This window comes from Arctopsyche grandis, chromosome 10 (assembly GCF_051622035.1).
Source record: "Arctopsyche grandis isolate Sample6627 chromosome 10, ASM5162203v2, whole genome shotgun sequence".
Classification (NCBI taxonomy): domain Eukaryota; kingdom Metazoa; phylum Arthropoda; class Insecta; order Trichoptera; family Hydropsychidae; genus Arctopsyche; species Arctopsyche grandis.
Window position 1 is genome coordinate 5,981,226 of NC_135364.1, and position 20,264 is coordinate 6,001,489.

At 35.1% G+C, this 20,264-nt stretch overlaps 2 protein-coding genes across 2 annotated transcripts; one reads left to right on the forward strand and one right to left on the reverse strand.

Moving 5' to 3' along the window:
• Positions 1-1,793: 1,793 nt before the first annotated feature.
• Positions 1,794-7,788, forward strand: LOC143917660 (uncharacterized). Its single transcript, XM_077439242.1, has 4 exons — positions 1,794-1,904; positions 4,248-4,625; positions 4,722-5,341; positions 7,722-7,788. The coding sequence occupies exons 1-4, from the start codon at positions 1,794-1,796 to the stop codon at positions 7,786-7,788; spliced, it is 1,176 nt and encodes a 391-aa protein (XP_077295368.1).
• A 3,151-nt stretch (positions 7,789-10,939) lies between these two features.
• adp (WD and tetratricopeptide repeats 1) lies at positions 10,940-19,805 on the reverse strand. The gene is made up of 11 exons (XM_077439696.1): positions 19,249-19,805; positions 17,074-17,185; positions 16,796-16,986; positions 16,516-16,720; positions 16,327-16,447; positions 15,900-16,246; positions 15,689-15,816; positions 13,476-13,720; positions 13,234-13,396; positions 12,976-13,144; positions 10,940-11,566 (listed from the first exon to the last, which is right to left on the reverse strand). Exons 1-11 carry the CDS (start codon positions 19,485-19,487, stop codon positions 11,357-11,359), a joined length of 2,130 nt encoding a protein of 709 aa, XP_077295822.1. The 5' UTR covers positions 19,488-19,805; the 3' UTR covers positions 10,940-11,356.
• Between the last annotated feature and the right edge of the window lie 459 nt (positions 19,806-20,264).

Consider the following 20,264-nt stretch of genomic DNA (forward strand, 5'->3'; position numbering starts at 1 on the left):
CCCACTGAATTCGAATATGATAATGATTTTTGTTGGTTCATGATCGTTTAAAAAAATGTGCAATTTTTACAGTGTTTTGGCTTTTGCGATCTTTATCTCAAAATCTAGTATTGCTGTGCTCAAAGTAAGTATTGATTTTAGCAGTCAGATGTTTTTCCTATTGATTGTGATATTTGGTTGCTTTAAAATACTTATAATTAATTGTCTAGCGAATTTTAAAAGTCAAAAATATATTTTTTTACGGATTTTTTCTCCATGCCACTTTGCGTTTATTTGGCCAGTTTTTTTATTTCTCCACGGTTATAAGGATTGGTTTTCTATCTCCATGTTTTTTTTTTATCTAAACGTACCAATTAGAGCGGTAAATGCGATAGAAGGACTTTCGTTGTGTAAACATTTGTGACGCTGATAGCGTTGGTGCAAGCGAGATGGCATGTAGTCCACCTCACATAGTACAGCAGTCGGACTACGGACTGAAAATGAAAATTCAGTAATATAAACAGAATGAAAGAAAAAATTACTAAGCATGAACTTTCCAGAAAACACATAGTTAATGTCGTAAGTTTGTCATTAATGGGTAGTATTAATGTTATAGAATGTCTAAGCGAATCCTATAGACAAACAAATTACACTGTTCGACACGAAAAATGGTTCAGAGACGAGATATGACTTTTCTTATAGATCTATGCCCAGTAAACACGAATCTGGTAATAAAAAATGTTGATTGACTCGAGATTCGGAGATATATGTGTTTTTTAAATGGCGCGATTTTTCAATATCTTGGTGTTGTTCGGTCGATGTCTCAAAATCTGTCAATTTCCTGTTCAAAATGAATATTGGAATCTACAGTCGGGTATTTTACGAAAGAGTAGAAATGCATAGCTTTAATAATTTACTATCATTATTAAATTTTATCCATGCTAATAACTTATGCGATGTTCTTGAGGAATTAACGAAGCTCTTAAAAATTTTGCTTACCACCCCGATGACAACTGCAGAACCTGAGCGATGCTTTTCTACATTAAATAGAATCAAAACTTACCTCAGAAACACAATGAGTCAAGAGAGATTGACAGCTTTATCTATGCTTTCAATAGAGAAAGATATGATGAGAAAAAAAACAAATTTCAATGAAAAAGTTATAGACAAATTTGGCAATAGCAAAAATAGACGGATTATTGTTATTATTTTTAAGTGATATGCACTTTTACTGATTTTTAATCTACCACAGGTGCCCCAATTATCATATCAACGAGCCGCCACGGCTTATATCTACTTAGTAGCTACTGATCTACTGATCATTTTCTATTTTATTTTATTTTTGTTTGTAGTTATAGTATTATATCATTCTAATATTAATGTGCAGCATAATAGGAAAAAGAGCTCAAACACCTATAAGAAATTATGTATGTATATATAAAAGCATCTGTCTGCCTGATGTTTATACACATGATGTGAATAGTTCTCAAGATTAGTGATTATTTTAAAGCTCTTCATACGATCGATGTTTTGTTTATGTACCTACGTATATCTAATACAGCGGTATTCCAGTATTCTGGGCAATTATTCAGATTGTCATTTCAACCAATAATATCCAATGGTCGTCAACTAAAGCACTACCGAGGTAAGTACATATGTTTCTTTAAATTATCTTAGTACGTCAGAAACATGAAGAATTACAAATAAGTAGGTATGTTTAGAATTTGAAAAAAATTTACGACAATACGAATATGTGAATTGGTTTTAGTGACAGTCATATGTCAATATCAGTGGCGATTAACCAGTGATCAGTCATGGTGTTGCAGTGCCGACTGTGTTTACGCGATGAGGAAGCTGAGTTCACTTCCATTTTCGATTCTCCCATATCGCTGGTGATGATTATCTGGAATTTCTGTCATCTGATGGTAATTCAAATATTATTTTCATATTATTACTAGTGTTGTGTCCGTTTTGTTGTACCTATGTATATTATATATAAATATAGTGTAAGGTAATTTATAGGCACGCGCGCATATTAATGCGCCGTTCACCCGTCCGAAATGATGAATGAATGTGTGTGTGTGTGTGTGTGTGTGTATGTGTACATATGTCACCCATCGCTCGGCCTGACGTCACATGGCGTTCCACACCTCCCCCCCCACTTCTCCGCTACCACGCTTCCCCGCGTCTTTATTGGCTGTGTCCATGTGGACGCGATGTGGTATGTGGCACATGGGTATGTGCCACATACCCACATCGCGTCCGTGTTTATATGTATATATATACTAGCTGTATTACCCGGCTTCGCTCGGTTTTTGTAATATAAACCGCTTAAACATGACTAATCTAATAGTAAATATTTTATTAAATTTATTTGAATAGTTTTATTTTATATTAATTTATTTGAATACTAATTTGTGTTTTTTATAAAATTGACTGTCACGAACAAACAAACATATACATACATATATAGTAAGTCTCTTATAAAAAATTATATTTATACGAAATTATATGTATGCCAGAATTCGGCGCCCGTGCCCCCCGTTGCTGCGCCCCTTAGGGTTCCGCCCTCGGCCCTTTGTCGTACTGTTGACGTAGATATTTCACGTTTTCGTTAAATCGATTCTTGGAAATAAGCCTGGCGATTTTTCGATCCACACGAGGGCCAAATTTTTTTTAGTACCACTATTAGCTCGCCGATTGAGTGTGGGGTCGCAATCAGTCTCCAGATTTTGTTTTATTTTTCTAATAGACGCCCTACTAACACCCTCCATTGTCGCGATTTTGTTTTGAGAAAACTTTCCTGTATTTAATAATGATGTAATGCTTGCAATTTTTTCTTTAGAAAGATCTGATTTTCTACCCATCTAAAAAAATCCAATAAAAGTTTCACACGCAATTTAAATCATAAAACAAAGTAAAATTTCGAGATATTATATACCAACTTACCTTAGAAATATGATAAAGTTGCAGTAAAAGAGAAAAAAACACAGTGCTTTTCACAAAATAATGAATGATTTTAACGGGAACGCACGTTAATATTGAACGAAATTCAGACGCAAACCGATTTCAAACATCTTTCCTTTGTTTTTGAAGACCTTTTGAGGGATAATCCACCGATATTTTTTGCTAGTGAATAGAGTTGCATTTAAGGATAAGATCACAAAAAAAATGAGGCCAAAAGTTCCCATAATGAGTTATTTACGACCGTGACAAATTTACCCAAACGCATCTCGAGAGGGGTGGCGTAATATTCTGGTCAGGGACTGTATATATACATATATATTAATATAATGTAAAAAGTGCGCGCATAAAGGTCTGCAACTGTACGCATACAATTAGCAGCGCTGGGCTGATAAATTACATCACGAGTGGTGCTTTAGATAAAATGTCTCAATAATTGGACACCCCATTGGATTTGCCAGGCGATATACTCCACCGGCATTTCAAATATCAGTGCTACAGACATGAATTTCTCATAAACTCATTGTTACATTGTGTCTGTGTGTATTAGATCTAAATAAAAAGCCTCAATTTAAGTTCAGAATGTTTGGAAAACGGTCAGTTTGTGTACATTACTTTAGTACTAGTGTTGTGTCCGTTGAAATTTTAGCTTTTTAATACATGAATTAAAAAGTTATATGTTATACCTATATATAAATATTATATAATGTAAGGTAATTCATAGGCGCGCGCACACGTATTGTCTGTTCATACCTATCCAGCACGACCCGTATCCTGCAGGTGTCCTGCAAGTGCGGATAGTATTCTTTGGTACATTATATGGACGTATTCATACTCCATTCGCGCATGCGCATTTACGCATTCATGCGCGTCCATATAGAATGTACAAAAGAATACTGTCCGTACTTGCAGGATACTTGCAGGATTCGGGTCGTGCTGGATAGGTATGAACAGACCTTTACACGCTCACCGATCCAGCCCGTTCGAATGATGAATTAATGTGTGTGCGTGTTTTCGTGGGTATGTATATGGGTATCCCGTCGCTTGGCCTGACGTCACATGACTCTCCACACCCCCCCCCCCACTTCCCCGCTACCTCGCTTTCCTGCGTCTTCTCGACTACTTGATTGGTGTTCTGATTGGCTATGTCTCCACGGTTCGGCACATACCCACATTGCATCCGTTTTTACATATATTATTCTCAAACATCTATTATTTCTAAAATATTTTTTTTTAATTTATGTATGAATATATGTACGAGCACATATCTGTGTCGATAAATTGATTATTTTTTTGGTTTATAGGTGGAAAAAAATGACGGTTTACCAGATACAATATGTTCATTTTGTAAACAAAAACTTGAATCATTTTCCGTCTTTAAACTTACCTGCAAGAAATCTGATGAAATATTACGGAATAAATTGTCAGACTTAAACAAAGAACAAGAAAACTTGAACAAAGAAGAGAATATTAATCCTGCTGTCAATAAACCGATTAATAAAAGACGCAGTAAAGCTTATAATAAATTAAAAAAACAAGTGCTGGCAAAATTGAAACAATGGCGAGAAAGTAATGCTCTATTAAATCCGCCAAATGTTGATTCGGAAGAAAATAAACCACATCCGGAAGAACAGGAACATAAAGAGTCACAGAATTGCAATGTAACAGAAAATACCACAGCTGTAAGATCATTATATATATAATATATACATATGTAATTAAATAAGTATACATAATTCTGAAATTTTTAAAATAACCCACTAGTTTTTAATTTTTAGGAGCAGAACATAGTAAAGTCTTTTATATGCGAAATTTGCTCACAAGAGTTCAGCGACGAATTAAGTTTAAAAGATCATCAAGAAGTACATACAACAAAAATGTTTCGTTGTGATTATTGTGAAAGAGAGTTTATTAACAACGATATTTTAAAATTTCACAAACTGACACACAAGAAAGATACAGGTGATAAATCTGCTGAAGAATCAACATTAAAAGATGAAGTAACCTGTAACATATGTAATGAAACATTTGAAAGCAAAGCCTGTTTAACAGAGCACATAAATCTCAAACACAAGCGTATCAATACAGGACCTTTCAAATGCAAAACTTGCTCCAAATTATTTAAGAACGAAAGGGAACTGGAAATACATAATGTCGATAGTCATATGAATGAAGAAGAAGAAGACGAACACAAATGTGTGGTGTGTTCGAGGGTATTTCGTCAGTATTATTCATTAAAAAGGCATATGACAAGTCACCCAGGCGCTAAAACGTTCAAGTGTAAAATATGTTCTAAATCATTTATGTACAAATCAGTATACAAAAGCCATATGCTAGTGCACAGTGTCGATAAGCCGTACAGGTGTGATATATGTTTGAAGGCTTTCGTTTGTAAGAAGTATTTTGATTTGCACCAAGTTGTTCACACCAAAGAAAAGCGATTCTCATGTGATATCTGCTCGAAGAAATTTTCAAAACAAAAATCCTTGAACAAACACATACTCACTCACCCAAAAAATACACAATTCAGTTGTAATATTTGTGACAAAATTTTTTCACATCACTTAAGTTTACACCGACATGCGAAATTTCATACCCGTGAAACATCTTACAAATGTTCAGTTTGTTCTAAAGAATTTCCAAAAACTTGAATCAAACAATGTCATGTGAAAATTCATAGTAGATAACACATAGGGATTGCAATACCGAAAGTACCGATTAAAGGGTACGATTTAACTGTGCATTGAGAAAAATACTTTGCATCGTAAAAAAAATGTTTGTGCATTTTTATATTCATGCATAGATTTTAACATTAGAATATCTATTCTAATGTTAAAATCTATTTTTTGTATCTATAAAAAACACATCTTGTATTTATGAAATGACTGTATATCATCTCCCAATTTTAATTAACACCTGTATATTATCGGTAAACGGACTACTAGTCATATGTGAACCAGTCACAGGACAACCGGTCGCTCTAGATCGGTCACACGTGATCACCCGTCACACTAAAACTGGTCACACCCTAAAACTGGTCACGATAAAACTGGTCACACCCTAAAATCGGTCACGAGAAAACCGGTTGACCGATTTTAGGGTGTGACCAGTTTTTTCATGACCAGTTTTAATGTGACGGGTGATCACGTGTGACCGATTAGAGCGACCGGTTGTCCTGTGACCGGTTCACATTTGACAAGTAATCACCGAACCATATTATTCATCATATTTATGAATCCATTATTGCATAATGGATTCATAAATACATATCGTTAAATACCATGTTCGGCAACATATATACCTTTTCAATTTTTTTTACTAAATATTAATTTATCAAAAAAAAAAAAATACTGAAAGTACCAGTATTGTTATTTTTTATTTAAATAATACCGGTATCGGAAATTCCGGTATTTTTGCAATCCCTAACAACACTACATGAATGTAAAATATAAAATTTTCGATTTAATTCACAAATACAAACTAATTTGAAAAAGTTCATTATTTTAAATTCGAGCCACAACAATAATGGGTGGGGTAAGTTGTAATCAAAAATTGATTAAAAAATTATTTACAAAAATAATTTAACACAACACAATACAATAATTGTAATATTTAATTAAAAAAAAAACATGACCGATAAAACTTATTAAAATTTCATTTTGATAGTTGTATTTGGGGGCCCATATTTAATTGATGAATAACTTCTGTCAACAATATACATATTTTATTAAGGAAACGTTACCGGTTGTTAGTCAGAATATAAATATTGGCCAATTTAACTAAAACATTGATGATTGATGACAAAATAATATATTACTATCAGTTGATAATGTACAAGAGCATAAAATAATATTTACATTATTAATACACAACATTTCACAACTTTAGTGGCCAACAAATGTAGCGTTTCCCTTAACTTAAAATAATACTTTATTATTACTGTAATTTCTGAATTATTGTATCAGCTATTGACCATTAATTAAATGCATTGGACGAAATTGTATTGAAATGAATATCTACATATAAGTGTACAATTTGTTTTGATTTTTTTAATAAATAACTACAATTACAGAAACAGTTTTTCATCACACCCATATTGACACTTGATAATCAGCTGGTATTTTAAATCCAATTCAAACATGTGTTCTCCGGCTTATACATACATATATACAATGTCATGTAAAATGAAAGAACTTTTCCAATATTTCAATAATCTCGAGGAGAACCTTCAACCAGGTATTCAAATATTTAATTTATGTAAATATTGATATATATTTTTGATGCTCATTAATGAGCATCTTGAGCTGTTGCTAAGTAACTGTTAAGGTCTGACCGCACTATACGGCCGTCGACTGCTGCAGCACGACACAACACTGCAAAGTTGATACAAAAGGCAACTCTGTCGCGTGACGCGTAGTGCGTTATATCTCATACAATTTCATACAAACAATATTTGGCCGCACGCTGCCGTTCGTGTCGCAGACACATAGTGCGGTCAGACCTTAATACATTTAGACCTTAGACCTTAGTATATTTTTAGATTATTAGCGTAATCATCATCTACAGCCGCTCACCATCCACTGCTGGATGAAGGCCTCTCCAAAACGTTTCCAGTCGCCTCTGTTTTGCGCAACTCTCATCCAACTCACCCCACACATTATCCTAATTTCGTCTACCCATCTTCCCAGCGTAATAACACAATCAAATCGAACCGTCAAGAGAATTTCTGAAAATTCGAATATAATCGTTTTCAAATTCCCGTTTGTTTTATTGAATAGGTGCAGAAAGACGATAGATTTTCAGGGACAATGTGTTCATCGTGCGAATCCAAGCTTGGGTCTGTAGGCGGGGTACATGTTTGTTGACCGTATCCCGGCCTAACGAAACACTGTTGTGCTAGTTTTATAAAGTTTTATTGTTTGCCTATGGTTGTACAAAGGTATGGTATTTGTGGGCAAAAGTATGTCGTTCAGCGGTCTCTGGATATGGTAGAGTGTCGCTGGCTCGGCATTCAGCTATGTTCAGAAGGTCTCTGGATGCGGCAGTGTGTTGCTGGCTCGGTGTTCGGCTATGTTCGGAAGGTCTCTGGATACGGCAGTGTGTTGCTGGCTCGTCCGGCTGGTTGATCTTCCAAGTCCGCGTAGTGTAGTGGTGGCTGGTCAGGAGCTGTATGTCGACGCTTGCTGCTGTGGGTCGACTGGCGTTGTTTGGGTTGTACCTCCTTTTATAGTGTTTCTGGAATCACCTGATCGATGGTGGTGGTGGTTTGTTGATGCGTAAGAAAGGAATTTGCTTTTGTCGAGGCGTAGAATTTTCTGGAATGATTGATGGAAGTGGTTGTTGATGCGTAAGCGCATGTGGTTGTTGATGCGTAAACGAGGAATGCACTTTTGTCGAGGCGTAGAATTTTCTGGAATGATTGGCGCCGTTCCGCTCGATGTAGTTTAATGGTGGCGGCGTGTTTCGACCGTTTTGGTTCCACTCGACTGGTAGGGGCGTTCCGCTTGAGTTTAATATAATGGTTGCAGGTGTGCGACGTCTGGTTTTCGGGAATGTATTCTGCGTCGCAGTAACTGCTTTGATGAATGTGAGTTCCGCAAGGAATGTGGTTTGTTGTTGCGGAATATTCTCGAATGTTTCGATGACGATGACTATGACGAGATTCCTACAGGTCGTTCGTCCATTTTAGAAAGGTCTGTCAACAGTCAGAACAGACATTGCGGAATAGATTAGCTACATTTGTTTGTAGATGTTAATGTAAAGGAATTAAATATCAACGATAAGGGCGAAATCACACAGAAAGGAACGCGGCACATGGTTTTTTTTTAGATACTTTTAAACATGTGAAAAAAATGTGGCACATATTCAAGGCACACCAGCCCAAAATCACCCCTTGGAGTGTTTTCGGTGCTATTTTTTATTGTATTGATATAAGCTTGACAGTGATCGATAACGGCTAATCCCATATTTGAATAAATGTGGGGGAAACTTGTTGAAATAATAAGATCGTACGAATTAACAATGAATTGGGAACGCCTTTTCTTGATCTCGTGCCGTTCCATTCATCTCTATGTGTTTTCGCCCTAAGAGTTGGATAAAAGATTTGCCTACAGTTGATAGTAAGGAAACACAGTTGCTTTTTGTTGTAGATGAAAATAATCCAAAGGCACCAGTAGATATTGAACCACTTTATGGAGAGTTTTGGGTACATGCAGAATGCCAACACTCGATGTGGATATAAGTATGTAAGATCGTTAAAAATATATATTATTTGCTTAAAAAAAAGTTTTTTAAAAACATACCTCTTCTATAATTTGTATATAAAATTATTATTTTGAATAAAAATACCAATAATTTTATTTTACTACCGCCATCTATGTTTAAAACTAAAAACTGGATGAACGTCAGGCACTTTTCAGAAATTCAAATTTCAAACGCGTCTAAAACGATATTTTTTCTCCATCGTAATGGCGGAGGATACATTTACTTATATTAATGACCAAACTGAGCAATATGGCAAAGTATGAAAACGATCGGATAAGAGGCGAATTTTTTCCTGAATTGTAGTCGTAAGTGAAGCTAAAAGGAGGTATGTAATAAAAATTAAATGTGATAAGACTTATCTTAAAATTTAAAGGAAGAGAATGAACAGTCAGAATCACAGGTGGATTTCAAGAAAAATATATTTTTAAATGAACGTATCAAACCTTTCGTATGTGACGGCTGTTTTCCATAGAATTTTTGAACTTTGCACGGGATTTTGAGCCTTATATGCGCCTATTTCAGCTGTTTTAAGGTTTACAATTGGTTGAATATATTACTGAGAGTTGAATGCCATCTATTCAATTTGCTTAAAATGAATATATACCAGTCAAAATTAGTTTGTTGTGGAACCATACTGAAACCTCGTTTATGTGACGTCACGTCTGTTGAACGATATGTCTCAATTGTATGAAGAATGATTATTTGAAAATTAAGCCAAAACTACGAGATATATTATGTATTTTACTGTTTAAAATAATACTTTATGTGTTAATTAACATATCTGGTTACTTGAGTAAGTATTAAAATATGTATTTAAGGTCGAAAACTCGATTGCCAAATTCGCGAAAAAGGTTCCGCGTACAGAGCTTGTTCACTATATTTATTGCCACGGGCAAAGGGTTAAGAAATCATTAAAAAAATAATAATTCAAAGCTGCTTTTCAAGGGAAATAACAAAATTTTTTACCATGGCTATTGTATAAATATTATATGGTATCGTAATAAAACAACATTACAATTTATTGGTTTATTTGAAATGTACAAGGTTTTATGCATGCATGTATGTACTTAGACATTTGTCTATATTTTCTCAATGAAACAAAAAAGTTAAGAAAAAACATTTATAATTATAAAAACATATATAAATTAATTTTTAATTTATTTATATGAGATGTATGAGTGTATGATAAGAGTGTGTGATTTAAATCACAACCTCTGTAAACAAAATTATCTGAAAATAATCATTCTGCAAGACTAATTATTATATTATTGTTTAAAATCATTTTTTTTTTAATTTGTCAACGTAAAAAAGAAATACATATTGCAGCATTTAAAAGATCTTTCTTCGAAATATCAATGTTTTTTGTGTACGTACATACATAGGTTATGGTGGAAATCGAAATAAAATATTCAAAATAAATTACAACTTTCAGTGTTTAGAAACATATTAAAATTTAAGCATGCCATTTTCTTTTTTTTAGATTTTTATAGACTATTAATGTTTAAAATAACAAATAAACTTTTAATTTAATAAAAATATACAATAAAATTTATGAATTTATATATTTATAAATATATACAACTACTCAATTCAATGTTAATGAAATTTTATTTAAAAAAAACATGAATATTAAACGAGATCTATAATCCCAATATTGCAAATATATAATAATAATAGTTATATACAAAATTATATCTGAATGTGTATTGGAAACAAAAGAAGACATTTTAGTATGTATATAATTAAAATAAATTTATTTCCAAAATTTAAAAACAAAATAAATCCGTTGATTCTAGAATGTATCAATAAATAAATTATTCTAAATAATCACAATTGAAATGAAAATATTAAGAATCACGCTCGGAGCCAAATTCGAATTACTATACAGAGTAAAAACTGTTTAAAAAATCAATGTATGTATGTATATTTTTAATATATATATATCAGCGTCTAATTATTATAAACTTCTCAGTTTTTTTTTTTTGTTTTTTTTTGTATAAACACTTTCACTTTTTGATATTATTTACAATTTTGTTTTATTTTTATTATTTTATATGCAAAATTGGAAGAATTTTATACGTCAAAAACACCATTTATTTATGCATAAGTGATTCCATTAATACACCTACGTATCTAATCACACGAATGTTCAACTAGTGCGGCAAGCTATCGGCGGGTCTCGCTCTGGACTGCCACTCCTGGCTCCGGGGCCTCCCTCGCGGGAGCCGCGAACGTTACCACCACCCTGGTACGTGATGTTCAAGAGCATGGCTTCGAACGGATCGGCTTGCATCCGTTGCTGGTTCGCTATAGCTGCATCGGCCACGTCCAATATCTCCCGCGGCTCCGCACCACCATCCTGTAATTCGATATTTTCATCTATTTAATTCACATTCGATTCTAGACTTCACCATGACAAACATTTATAATATTTGCTATGTAGTTAAGAAAGGTTTTTATATATAAAGGTTTCTCATTGGCCTTCCGGAGCGGAAATATTGATTGAACTGTGGACTCCCAGGGGTTCCTGTGACCGCTGAGGGGGTCTGTGGTAAATTATAAATAATTTAGGGGTGAGTGGACAACGTCGGGGGTCTGCGAAAGCTTTAACCTTTGAAGGACAGACCGTCGAGATCGAACGAGTGTCCCGAACCGGGGTTGAGTAAGACCCCAGTATCTTTTAATCAAAATACAGCTTTTCTCAATACAAATGGGTTCAATATATATCTTATTAATCATTTTATACATCAACATCAAAAAGTTTTAGTCCTATAGCATGTTTTTGACTATTTTTGTATTAAAAAATAACGACAAGCATCAACACGCAAACGCACATGGGTAAGGCCAACAGGCGACTGCATGACTCAATAGTCACGCGCCAAAAGCGACGAAAACAATAGCTTATGAAAATATAGCTGTCTCTATCAAGAATATGCAAGCGAACAGTCAAAAACATGACTTATCGCTACCGCCTTTAAATCACACTTTGGAACGTAGAAATGTTTCTGTATGTTTCCGTAAACTATTTCGTGTTTTTGAATTTTTCCATCTTCAAAATGAATGATTCGCGTTTAGAAGAAATTTGTCAAGACAGTTTATCCGAAATTAGTGAAAGTTTTGTAAATGATGATTCTGATTTCGAAAGACCACAAGGTGTGCGAGTATGCGCGTACCTTCATCTTCATCTACTAGCACAGAAGAAGACGATATTGCTATAGATTGGTCAGATTTTGATCCAGTCAGAGTAAATGAAGGTTTCGAAGGCATTGCTGGTGTAAAAGTTTTTCCCAAAGATAAGATAATAAGACCCATAAATCATTCCGGATATAACTTAATTATTTATTGATAATGATTTTTTCGAAAAAATCGTTTTCGTAACCAATGCGTATCAAAGAGTGAATGCAAATATTTAAAATTTGTGCTCATAGTTCAAAATGGACTAACGTTACTGTACAAGAAATGCAAAAAACTATCGGTTAAAAAAATAAATAATAAAATATTATCGTTGAAAATTGTCGATGATAATAGACATTAGAAATAAAATCTTATAAAAATAAAATGCCACTGTAAATAAATAATTAGCCGACTACCTGTCGCGTCTACATAACGTGTTTAACAAATAGGTATTCTGCTATAAAGAAAACAAGCCTATTGACGATCGATCAGCTAGACTGTCGTAATGTCGTAAATATGCATTAAGAAGGGGTCCATGGGCAAAATGAGTTTGTCAACCACTGATTTAGATTAACTGAAACCAAGATGAATTACCTCTGGTCTTGGACTCCATAGACGGACTATAGATTCTATTCCACTTGTAGCTATAAGGCACATGGTAGGGTGCACTTGAATGCAATTTACTATTGACTCGTCTCCTTTTAAGCAACGTATAATATTCCCCGTTTGTCGAGACCATATAAAAAAGTATCCATCGTCGGAACTGAAATCAAGCAACAACAACAAAAAATTCAATACAATCGTTCTAAAAACAGCTGGAAGCATGCATGTATGTATGTAAATGAAACTTACCCAGCCACGATGAATTGACTATCTTGTCCTAAGAAATTAGCTTCCTTAATATCAGTAGTGGTGTTACAATGTCCGAGATATCTATGACAATAATCATTGCTAGAGACTCGCAATTGTCGCTCCGATTGACTGACAGGCTCCAAATCGTAATCGTTTTGTTCATCTGAAACGTGATTTGTTCTATTGAATTGATCAAAAGCGTACATTTCATCGAATGAAGTATATAATACATATAAAATTACCGGCGAAAGCTGACGATTCCAAATTATTTAATGCTAGATTGATGTCTTTTTGTAGTAGCCACACTGCGTGAGCGTTGGCCTGTTTGGGAAATTTATCTTTGAAGTATATGAGACACTCGTGAGCTTCTTTCGCCTTCTTCAGCTCCATCAAAGCCTTAGCTAGCCGGAAGTGGGACTTCACGTGATAGGGATCGTAGTGGATGGCCGTGTAACAATCTCTTATAGCAGCGTAAACGTCTCCAGCCCTGTCGAAAAAAGTTTCATAACACATTTTTTTTTAATACATACATACCGAGAAGGTATTTACAGGTAAATCCAATGTGCCTTTCTGGCCAATTACACCACAAGCATTACGAATACAATTATATTTATACAATATCATAGAGACATCTATGGAAAAATTCGATATCCAGCATATTTTTATAATAATCAACAAATTCGAGTTTTGCGAGAAACAGAATAGGTTGCCAATTTGGTGGAACCGTTTCAACAATGAATCCGATAAATTGGCAAACTTTGACCTAGAGTCACATATATCCAAGGTCTGGCCAGGGAATGAAACCATGACCTCTCAGTTGAAAGCATTACACGCTCACCACTGAGCTATGTTGCTGGTTGTATATTGTTTATGTAATAACTAGATATAGAACATCACATCGACTATTCACAATCTGATTGACAGTAAATTTATTTTCAGCGTTCGAGTAAAGTTTATGTTGGGCCCCTCAACCCATTGTACGCCAGCGTCTCACAGGTGAGTCGCAATGATTTCTCTTCCGAAACGTACAGTATTTAACGTTTAAATATCGTTTTACAAGCACCATCTATAGTCGAAAAAAAATCGACAATTTGAAGTTTTCGGAATTTTTTTTGAAAAGACTTCTGATCAGGGCTGCCATTTAATAAGTTACAACGAGGAATCTGAAACGTCAATCATCACACACACATTCGAAGTCATACTAAACCTCTGGGAGCCACACATTATGTAAGTCAAATCATTTTTTTTCTTTTGTATATTCAACTGTTTTAAAAATTGATGGGAGTACAGGCTATGTAATGCAATGTAAAAGCGGAAGTTCCATTTAAGATGATGCTTTCTATACATACATATTTTGATTATACGACATCTAGTTCACCGACAACTTGCTCACAGCGGCTTGTTCACCGACATATCACTCACTGACGCTTCGTTTACGGACGGTTCGTTCAAGACCGTTGGTTCACAGTAGGGGTCCCAAACCCGAATATTCGAATACTTTTTATATAAACTTATTTTTTTAGTTTCAATCTATAGCACATTTAGTTCTATTTGATGTTCCGGATAATGATTCTCTTAAAATTTTAATAATATCTTGAACTTCTTGAAACTAAAAATAAATAATTTAAGCTACTATTCGATATTCGAATATTTGGGATCCCTAGTTCACAGACATGTTAACAGATATTTCATTAACCGATATTTTGTTCATGGATATTTCGTTCAAACGTTTAGTTCGTAAATATAAAATAGCTCATTCACGGAGCTCGTAAGTGAACAGAGGAGGTTCGTTATCGAATCATTTTTTCAGGCTATTTTCATAATTAAATTATTATATCATGTACGATTGGCAAAGGCAATTCTTGAAAAAAAAATTCGCTTTTTAAAGCAATTTCAAAGCTAACCACATTAAATAGAATCTCCCGTTCAATAGTAATTGTTGAAAATTGTGTTTTTTAAATAATTATTTACCTTTTTGAATAAAATATCTGTGATCGACATATCTATGAACATGTCGTGAGCGAGTTGTCGTGAACGAACTGTCTGTGACACCATATATTTTGTATCTGAGTGTCTGAAGGGGGGAAGGGAGTGCTGTTTACCCTTGCTACACCATTGGTTAATGCCAACCACCGAGAGGTTGCCAGGTTCCGGCCCTGGGTTATTCTCAATGGAAAATAATTTATTCCGAGTATTTCTGCAGTGCTGCTAGTCAGACTTGAATATTTGTAACCTATCAGAGTTTGCCAATTTGTCTAATTTCATTGTTGAAGCGGTTTTTTATCAAATTGGCAAAAACCATCCTACCTACATACTATTTGATAATGATTTCAAATTTATAATCTATAAATTTATATATGTACAAGTTTAATACCATAGGTGTCACTTTGGGACAACCCGTAATGTCATCATGATATAAAATACACATTTGTACATATTTTTTTTAATAACTCACCAATTTCTTCTCATAAGTGCAGCGGCTCTATTTGAATATAAAACGGCACAATCAGAACACAGTGATATAGCTTGATTGTATAAATGTACAGCTGCCGTATAATTATTATCGTGGACTTCTTTATTCGCCTGTAAATAAATAGTTCATATAGTTAATATTTTACAATAATAATCAAGGATAATCCTTAAAGTCAAGTCAAGTCAGTCAATACCTTTTCTTTGATATCTTTGACATTCTTTGGTAGTATATATTCTTTGGAGACATTGGCGTCGGTGCTCACTGTACCGTTCTTGGTCTCCACTTCAGGTTTACCGACGTCGGAGTTTCCAGCAGCGTTGAATCCGTTCGTATTGTTAGCCATGATTTTTTCGTAGCTGTGATTGTGCTGAATTATAAAACTTTCTAACAACGTCGCTCTGCGGTTCGTATTTATATCGAAAAGATACACCTGCTCCGAGCCGAGGTTCACAAGCAATTCATTCCCGTCGGAGCTGAATGTTAAATAAGTGGTAGCCTTCTTTTGATGAGTCGAATCGTTGTCTTGCGTCGAAAGATGACCTGAAAGAATATATTTATTATATTGATCGATATTTTTGCTAATGTTTAAATCTTAAATGAAAGATGCGTTTAGTATATACCGGGTGCGAAATATTGAACACAACCACGAGGTATGTTGTTATCCGTATCCATTTGACTCGAACGGCAAAAGAGATTCCTTTCTAGGCCAGACATTGTAGGATTTTCGCTAGGACTAGAACTCTATTAACAAACATACACATTAGAATTGATTAAAATATATGTGTATGATATCATCAAATTGGGCTCACATTCTGTAATTTTGACAGCTTTATCATTCTTCTATCGTATAGTCTAACATAAAAATCATTTGCACCGACGGCTAGCTGTTCCGGACGCCTCGGATTGATAGCGAGGCATTTGGCTTCAGCATATCGGCCTACTTGATTCAGAAGATTCACTAATACGATCGGAGAGTCCGATTTGCACGTATGAGACGTTCGGATGTCGTGTTGTCTAAAAAAATAAGCCAAAAAATCGTAAAACAAGATGCAATGTGGAACTTATTTTTGATTTGTATGGCAATCTTACAAAATTAAGCCGTCTTCGCCGGCAGACCACACCAAGTTGGGGCATTCTGGGGTAGTGGTGAGACGTTTGACACGTCCGTAGTGACACGAGCATTCCGAGCCTATGTACGTGTTGTCCCGAGGTTCACCGACGACTTGCACTCGGACTGTGAAGTCGGCAGCGCAAGTCGCTAGAACGTGCGGCGTGATAAACTGAAAATGGCAAACGTTCCAAATGAGTAAGCGTATTTTTAATAAATAAAACTGGGGTTTGTATACCTTTACGGAACATATGTATACCTTTACGGAAAATATGTTTCCGTTGTGTCCTGTAGTTATGATGTTTTTCGTTTTGTATCGGAACGGGTCCCAAAGAATTATGCGGAGATCGTCGGAAGCGGATGCCAATATTCTGCAATGATAATGCCAAACCGTTATCAATTGTATTTCAAGCATAAAGAACAATGAAAGGCCATAGGTAAAATAATCGTGGATTCAGTGTTTTATTTTCATACAGTTTCGGTCATAAATGAGCTCCGTCATTATGAGACTATTTTCTTATATAGATTATTATTGTTAGTTGAGTTAGTATAGTCCTTGCCACATAACTTTGCCAAAAGCTGTAGATGCACAGAGTTGGTGCATTATGACGACATCAGTCAAAGCCAGTGGCTCATTAGACATTGAATTAATGGATTAATGTAGTAAATTAAGACAAGGAAGAGCGTTTTCGGGGCAAATCAAATAAGTGATTTTAAATGTATATGGATATTTGAAAAATATATATAAAGAATATATGACGGGCTGAAAACCAGACTGATACAAGTGACATTTTTAAAAAAATCTGGTTTAAGTGCTAAAATAATAGCATATATGAAAACCAGATTTTTTTAAAAATGTCACTTATACCAGTCGGGTTTTCAGCTCGTCATATAAACTAGATTTTTTCAAAATAATAATATAGGAATCTGCGTATTTTAGGTAGACTTGTTGCCACAAAGAGCTAACTTATGAGGCAGGTAGCTGAAGCGACAAAAGTTTCGGTAAAAAAATAAGAACAATCGTTCAGGACTTTGATAATAATGGGAAAAAGATAGCCATGAGTCCTCCGAGAAAACGAGGAATCGTATAAGGAAGTTTACTGTTGACGACTTTGACAAATCGGATAAAAGAAGATGTATATATGATTTCCATACTACACAAAAATTACTACCGACTATGAATAAAACGTATCCATTTATTGAGGATTCCATTAGATTTACTGGTTCCGAAATAACATTTTTTGTAGAATTGTCAATGAAAATTGTAATTTATATTATTTATTTTATGTTTATTGTAAGTTTTTAAAATAAAATAAGTTAATAATTTAACATTGCTTTTTGTATTTAATATTTATTAACCCTTTAAATGCTGACCAACGTCAAATTAAACAAGAATACTACCCGCTAAGCCTTTCCAGGAAGCATTAAAAAAAAAAAATGCATTGAACATGGGTTGTATAATCCGTATCATTCATTTGCCAACGTTTATAAAGACTAGTTTACACTGGAATTTCAGAATCTATAACTATAGCAGAATTACCCGATGGAAATCACTAACTGCTTAGTATTTTAAATTGTGGCTTGGTATTTAGATTGTGAGCATTACATTTTAACAACAATGAAGAAGATGGAACTAGTTTTGGAAAAATACATTCATTAATAGACTTTTTATGTCTATTTTATATTGTTGCAAGATACATTAGAGAGTCTAAATACACCTTTACAAAATTCGAAATCCTTGGCTGAAGTTATCTAGCTACATTTTTTATAACTGCTTTCTATTGAATTTCTAAATAATTCCAGTTGCAAATGTTGGCGAAATTTTCAGTGTAGCGGGCTTTCAACAGAAAAGACATCAGCACTCAAAGGGTGAATCAAATCATATTTATCAAACTTGAATAGTAATTAATTATAATATTTTTAGTTTGGTTTAAATTACATCAGTAACTATTACTGAAAATAGATTAAATTAAATAAATTAAACATTAAAAAAATGTAAACATTTCACAAACAAATGGTAGACGTTTGGCAAAATTACGTGACGAGAACTCAATATAGTAAATTTTCATTATAATGAATAACAAAATATGGAAATTTCCGTCATGATGAATTAATTCCAACGGCCAGAACAGAAACCGAATTAATTTCCAACTGCATCACAATGAATATATTCAGTATGACGAAATAATTGAATAGAGTCGATATAACAAGATTTGACTGTATACATGTGGAGTGATTGCTTGAAGAAATATTTGAACCAAATTTATCAATATCGCTCATCCAAAGTCCGATGATTCGTTTGAATGTTTAGAAGGTGATTGATTTTTTTTTTCTGAAATCTGAATGGAATCAATAGTATCAATTATTATCATAAGTGGGGAAGAAGATATGTAGTATGGAAGAAGAGGTGAGTGAGTGAGGAGTGTGGTCTCACGTTCCGTCTGTGTTCCACTCGAGGCAGTTGACGCATCCGTAGTGGCCTTTGAGATCGGTCTCGAGGCCGAGCCTGGAGACGAGATGAGTGGTGAAGTGCAGTCGCCGCTGCAGCCGACGGGTGGCCCCCAGAGTCTCGCGGTGGAGGAGACATCGCACCGACACCAGGTTGTCGGGGACTCCGCCCGCCCCCGCACCCACCCCCGCCCCCACCCCCACCCCCACCCCCACCCCCACCATCCCTAGCGCGCTCCTGCCCTCTCCAGCGTCCGTCCGGCCTCCAGGTGTGCGAGCTGTCAAACTGTGATGGACATGAACAAGCACAAGCACATGCACCTGCACCTGCACCGGCACCAGCACTGAACGTGTACCGACAGGCCAACACCACCAGCTGACAGCACCCCCACCCCGCCCCTCGTCTTCGTCTTCGTCTCTTGACAACAGCACTGCCAACTGTATCACTTCATGGCACTTGCTCTTGATTTCGGTTTTGACTCCTCTGTCGGTGGAAGAATCTCGATGAATCTAAACAATCGTCAAAGAAGAGACGAACTCGTCGCTAGACATTGCCCGAATATGTTTTCATCCGATTCAATTATGTTCCCCTTTCAGATTTTACTTCGAAAAGTTAATATCGATTTTAGTTTTATTTTATTTTATTACATTTTATAGGGCGGGTGATAGGTTTCGACCGATTCCCGGCCTATGGAAACACTGTTTGTGTTTGTAAGAGGATCGTTTATTCATGTTCAGTTGTTACAATGATAAATTCAGCCATTCATTTTTTGTGGTCGCTCTTGGGGTTTGGGTTTCCATGAAAAACGCTTGGTATACGATGCTGTGTTTATGAACTCTTTGACGTATGCATCTAGCATTTGGGGTCATCGTGTCGAATTAAAGACGGTCCGTCGTACATTAAATAGTGGTCAGCGTTTTCCTCTGATCGCTCTTACCCAGGCTTATCGCACTGCATCTACAGACTCACTACAGATTCTTGCGGGTACATTGCCACTTGAC

Coding starts and splice junctions, on each gene's coding strand:
- adp (XM_077439696.1), bottom strand. CDS start 19,487: ATGGTGGGGGTGGGGGTGGGGGTGGGGGTGGGGGCGGGGGTGGGTGCG. Junction 16,987..17,073: donor GAAACATATTTTCCGTAAAG/GTATACATATGT, acceptor TGCCATTTTCAG/TTTATCACGCCGCACGTTCT. Junction 13,397..13,475: donor GGAATCGTCAGCTTTCGCCG/GTAATTTTATAT, acceptor ATCACGTTTCAG/ATGAACAAAACGATTACGAT.
- LOC143917660 (XM_077439242.1), top strand. CDS start 1,794: ATGGTGTTGCAGTGCCGACTGTGTTTACGCGATGAGGAAGCTGAGTTC. Junction 1,905..4,247: donor GGAATTTCTGTCATCTGATG/GTAATTCAAATA, acceptor TTTGGTTTATAG/GTGGAAAAAAATGACGGTTT. Junction 4,626..4,721: donor TAACAGAAAATACCACAGCT/GTAAGATCATTA, acceptor TTTAATTTTTAG/GAGCAGAACATAGTAAAGTC.